Here is a 5,469-nt window from a genome sequence, read left to right on the forward strand (position 1 = left end):
CGAATCGAAGACGTTGTCGCTCGTCTCGAACGTCTCCTCGACGAGCGGCTCCGCGAAGAGATCTCTCCTCGCGAACTCGCGCTGTTTCGCGGGAGACACGTCTAACGCTCCTACGGGCGTGGATGTCGCCGCGGGCGAATCCGACGTTCCGTCCAGACGTCGAGATCGCTTAGCCTTGAATCCTTTCGCGGATAGCGGCGATAACTCGCTCTCTTCCTCCTCTTCCTCCTGTGTCACTGTTCTCTTGACGCCCTGCGCGAACGCGTCGTTGTCGTAATCGCCGTCGTGTATGTGAAGCTGGTGTCTCATTTCGTAGAAACTCATTAATTATTGAGAGCTTCTGGCTTTATTTTTAATAGTTCTAGAGTTCTTGATGAATTAAATTAATAGTTCTAGCCTTTAAACCAAAAAAATAGCTCAGGACAAACTGAGACGCCAAGTTCACACAACGTCTCACTTTGTCCTACGACATTTTCCTTATTAGTAATTGTCAGAATTCAAAAGATACATAGTTCTATTAGAGTTCTAAAGATAGTTCTGCATTTTAAAAGTAAAAAATATTAATTAAAATAAAATAAAGGCCCTCGGATCCCTATGTGTACCCGCATAGACATGAGACGGTCGATTTTTCAGAGTTCTGATTATTTTAAAACAGTTCCCTTATAGTTCCGGTCATGTATAACGCCTTTCCAAAGAGTTCTGATCATAAAAATAATTAGAAATTTTTTTAAACAATTATGCCCGAAAAATGCATATTTTCCAGGATAAAGGTGAGACGCCAGTCGATTTTCCAGAGTTCTGATTATTTTAAAGTAGTTCCCGTATAGTTCCGGGCATGCACAACGACATTTCAAAAAGATCTGATCATAAAAATAATTAGGAATTTTTTAAAATAATTATTATGCCCGAAAAATGTATATTTTTGAGGATAAAGATGAAACGCCGGTCGATTTTTCAGAGTTCTGATTATTCTAAAACAGTTCTGGTATAGTTCCGGGCATGTACAATGCCTTTCCATAGAGTTCTGATTATAAAAATAATTAGCAATTTTTTTAAACAATTATTATGCCCGAAAAATGCATATTTTCGAGGATAAAGGTGAGACGCCGGTAGATTTCTCAGAGTTTTGATTATTCTAAAACAGTTCTGGTATAGTTCCAGGCATGTACAGTGCCTTTCCATAGAGTTCTGATTATAAAAATAATTAGAAATTTTTTTTAACTATTCTTTTGCCCCAAAAATGCACATTTCCGAGTATGGTGAGACGCAATTTAAATTATTTAAAAAAATTTAATAACTATCATTATATACAGGGTGAGCCATTTTAATTAACGCACGCAATTATTTCGGAAACAAAGCATTTTAGAGAAAAATGTTTCAGACAAAAGTTTTATGGTTTCGAGGGGGCCATAAGATGGTATCATTGGTTTGACCTTGAAGAGTTATTTGAAGGTTATATGAAGGTCACCTTCAATTTCTTAAATGGAACCTACTATTTGTCATTGCATATTCTTGTAGCTTATCTCGAGAGCTTTCCAAAACACTATAATTAAGTACCTTTTCGTTAAGTACTTTTTGAGTTATGAGGCTTGAAATAATTTCTTAATTTTACATAAACCGTAAAATATCTTGTAAAATATTCATTTTCCGATTATCTTATCTTAATACTTTTATGTACAAAATAATGAGAGGAATCAATTGGTGTAAAGAAAACACATAGTTGTTTTTAAGAAAAAATATGGAATTGTTAATTGCAAATTATATATTTTTTCTTCGAAACAACTATGTGTTTTCTTTACACCAGTTGATTCCTCTCATTATTTTGTACGTAAAAGTATTAAGGTAAGATAATCGAAAAATGAATATTTTACAAGATATTTTACGGTTTATGTAAAATTAAGAAATTATTTCAAGCCTCATAACTCAAAAAGTACTTAATGAAAAGGTACTTAATTATAGTGTTTTGGAAAGCTCTCGAGATAAGCTACAAGAATATGCAATGACAAATAGTAGGTTCCATTTAAGAAATTGAAGGTGACCTTCATGTGACCTTCAAATAACTCTTCAAGGTCAAACCAATGATACCATCTTATGGCCCCCTCGAAACCATAAAACTTTTGTCTGAAACATTTTTCTCTAAAATGCTTTGTTTCCGAAATAATTGCGTGCGTTAATTAAAATGGGTCACCCTGTATATCATTAAAGCTCTTTGGTAAGGAAGTGACGTATAAATACTGGTGAGGCGAGATGCTAGTCATATTTTTATAGTTCACTTTTAATTTCTATAAAGCTTCTGTAAAGCTTTAAATTTCTTCTATGCTCAAGAATTGTTGTAAAGACTTAATAAGCAAATCGCTTGAGACGCTAGACGTATAAGTACTGAGGTGAGACGCTAGCCGAAATATCATAATTTTAACGTTCCTAAAATAATTTTGTTATAATTCGGAACACATCATTGCAATTTCTAAAGAGTTCTATGCACTTGTAACGATGCACCCCGCAATGCATCGTTCCCGGCGAACACCGGCCGGAAGCTGCCACCCGACGAACATCGGTCGGGCATAGGCAGAGGCGCGATGGGCCCATTTTTAATACTTAGAAAACATCCGGGTAGGAATCGCGATAATCGATTATCGCGACACTGCCGTCGGGAGCCGACAGTTGAGAACCCGCGCTCGGCACCCCGAACTCCCCCGGACGGACCCGAACCGCTCCGATATTTTTACCGCCGCTCGGTGGGAGTAATTACCGAATACGCCGGCGCGAGTAATTAACCGAGTATAAAACGGGCTCTCGGCGGCACAGAAAACCAGATCCTTCCGATCCTTCTCAACAGCCGAGTTAGTCAGAAGGCAAGCAAAGCGAATCGAAAAATCCTTGCGAAATCCAAAAACCAGAAGGTAGTGAGAACGCTGCCTCTACCGATTGATATCGGTGCTTTAGAGATCGCCTCCGAATCAAGATCCGAATATCGGACGTCGCGCCTATCCCGAGGTGGAACTTGAGCCGCCTCCTACGCTTGCTAGCGTCGCGACGCCTTCCGTAAACCCTATATCCATCAGGGGAAATAATTATAATTAAATAACCGCACCACCGCGCGGACTTTAAATCTCCGACCAGCTGAGACAAAAAACACCGGGCAAGAAACGCGGGCAAAAACGCGCCCGACGAGTCGCAAAAACGCGACAGCGCGCCGTACCGAGAATCGTGCAAACGCATCTCGCAACGCATTATAATTTGTTTTATTTCGCGCCGCGCCTTGTGCGAAGGATTATCTTCACAAGATCCGTGACCCGTCCACGGCCGCATTACATAGCACGAATTGCACTAATAAAGCGCGACCCGCCAATTATAAACCGCGGCGATTACTTTGCGCCGAGATTCCGTAGACGCGTTGATCGAACTTATCGATTACGACACACATACACACATCTATATAGTAAACACACATATTCACATACGCATATATACACTCACACTTGTACATCTCAACACAGAGTTATAATAAATATATTTCTTACACACATACACACAACTCGTTATTTTCTCCGCCACCTGGATCCGACGGCTATCCGTGAATTGCAATTACGCGGTATACGGAAAAGATCGTACGTTACACACTAGTGAAGTTGTATTATTTTTTTAAATATTAACTTCCCGAAATGTTCATGTTAATAAAGGTTAGTTCGTGACGCTGATGGAAATGTTAGACTTCTGTAATATAGTGTTGATAATTAACAATTTTTTAATCGTTAGTGTGGTGTAGATTTTAGGTATATATTTTTTCTCGTTCTCAGTGTTACCCGGAACCAACGGCGTAGACGTGACGAGAATATGGTTCCTTTTTTAGTTTTTTTGTACTTAATGTTTTTGTAATTTTTATTTTTTTTATTTTTATTTTTAATTTTTTGTATTTTGTTTATACAGGGTGTCCCATTTTAAAAGTTCCACCCTCATAACTTTTCAGAATCAACGTTTGAAGGAAAACGACTCGGATAAAAGTTGTAGGGAACAAAGGGGGCTATCTAGTAGTGACCTTGGATTCGACATTAAAGGTCATTTTCAAGGTCATTTGAAGGTCAACTTCCGTTTTTTAAATGGGAACCCCTATTTTTGACCCCGGACTCTGAAAGAGCGGAAAATTTTACATTAGAGTTGTAAGGGTTCATTTCACGTTCAGATGATCATTCGAGGGTCAACCATTGCCTGCGTTCAGTCATCGATATGCTACTCGATGTCCAGGACCCATGACGAGAACATAGCAGGATGAATTTTCAGGTCCCATTTTGATCCAGCCAATGAAGGCAAGAATCTGAGCCCGGCCGATGAAGACAAGACCGTGATGAACCCGACCAATAAAGGCAAGAATCTGAGCCCGGTCGACGAAGGCAAGACCGTGATGAACCCGGCCAATAAAGGCAAGAATCTGAGCTCGGCCGATGAAGGCAAGACCATTAATAATCCAGCCAATGAAGGCAAGACTGTGAAGAGTTCCAATGAAAAAGAAATTTGAGGTTTCACCGAATTAGATTTTCGAAAATGCCCCCATTATTGTTAATACATAGCTGTATTCTCCGTTCAGTTTTGAACAGTTGACAAAAGTACGTGTCTTGGTATGTTCTTGCAAGCATCAGTGATTCGTTGCACCATATTTTCTCTGGTTGTTGGTGCATCTGCATAGACCATATTTTTCAAAAAATCTCAGAGAAAAGAGTCAAGACTTGTTAGATCAGGAGATCTGGGGCACCACTCAACATGGCTACTAATTCCTATCCACCGACGAGGGTATCGACGATGCAAAAATTGTTGAACGATTCTGCTCCTATGAGCAGATGCCCCATCTTGCTGGAACCACATACGTTGTCATGTTTGCAGATCAACATTGGCTAACAGATCTGGTAATTCATATTTTAGAAAATGGAGATATCTAGCTAAGTTGACATTTCCTTCGAAAAAATAAGGCCCAATTAAGTAACCATTCACAATACCGCACCACACTATGAGACTCCAGCGTTGTTGGTGATCAACCTCATGGAACCAATGTGGATTTTCTACAGACCAATAGTGACAGTTATGTCGATTTAGTTGGCCTGTGTTATGAAAAGTAGCTTCATCAGAAAACATAACGTATCTAAAAAATTCTGGATTTTGACGTAACATCGCTTGAGCCCAATTACAAAATGCTAACCTTCGTTAAAAATCATGAGGAAATAAGCCTTGGGTTAAGGCTATGTGATAAGGGTGGAAATTATGCAGTTTCAAAATTCTTTGAGCCGTTGATCTTGGGATGCCAGATTGTAATTCTATTTGTCGTAGTGAAATATGTGAATCTAAATTGACCATAGCTAATACTACAAGAACTCGTAGATCGTTCCACTCGATTGTCATAATACGACGACGTTGTCGTATTCTACGAGGTCCCTGTCTCTCACGTCTTTCAATTCTGGCAATCACATTATGAGCAGGATG

The 5,469-nt window shown here is 39.3% G+C and overlaps 1 protein-coding gene across 1 annotated transcript; it reads right to left on the minus strand.

Moving 5' to 3' along the window:
* Window positions 1–4,701: 4,701 nt before the first annotated feature.
* Window positions 4,702–5,160, minus strand: LOC145962235 (uncharacterized). The gene is made up of 2 exons (XM_083083199.1): window positions 4,989–5,160; window positions 4,702–4,856 (listed from the first exon to the last, which is right to left on the minus strand). Exons 1-2 carry the CDS (start codon window positions 5,158–5,160, stop codon window positions 4,702–4,704), a joined length of 327 nt encoding a protein of 108 aa, XP_082939325.1.
* Between the last annotated feature and the right edge of the window lie 309 nt (window positions 5,161–5,469).

The sequence above is a fragment of the Camponotus vicinus genome, unplaced genomic scaffold, assembly GCF_025532165.1.
Source record: "Camponotus vicinus isolate PSW18456_S1 unplaced genomic scaffold, iyCamVici1.0 SCAF_11, whole genome shotgun sequence".
In the NCBI taxonomy this organism is placed as follows: Eukaryota; Metazoa; Arthropoda; class Insecta; order Hymenoptera; family Formicidae; genus Camponotus; species Camponotus vicinus.

Excerpts from the sequence above, each read along its gene's own strand:
- LOC145962235 (XM_083083199.1), bottom strand. The coding sequence starts at position 5,160 with ATGTTACGTCAAAATCCAGAATTTTTTAGATACGTTATGTTTTCTGAT. Across the intron at positions 4,857-4,988 it reads GAGTCTCATAGTGTGGTGCG|TGTGGTTCCAGCAAGATGGG; the intron begins GTATTGTGAATG and ends CATGACAACGTA.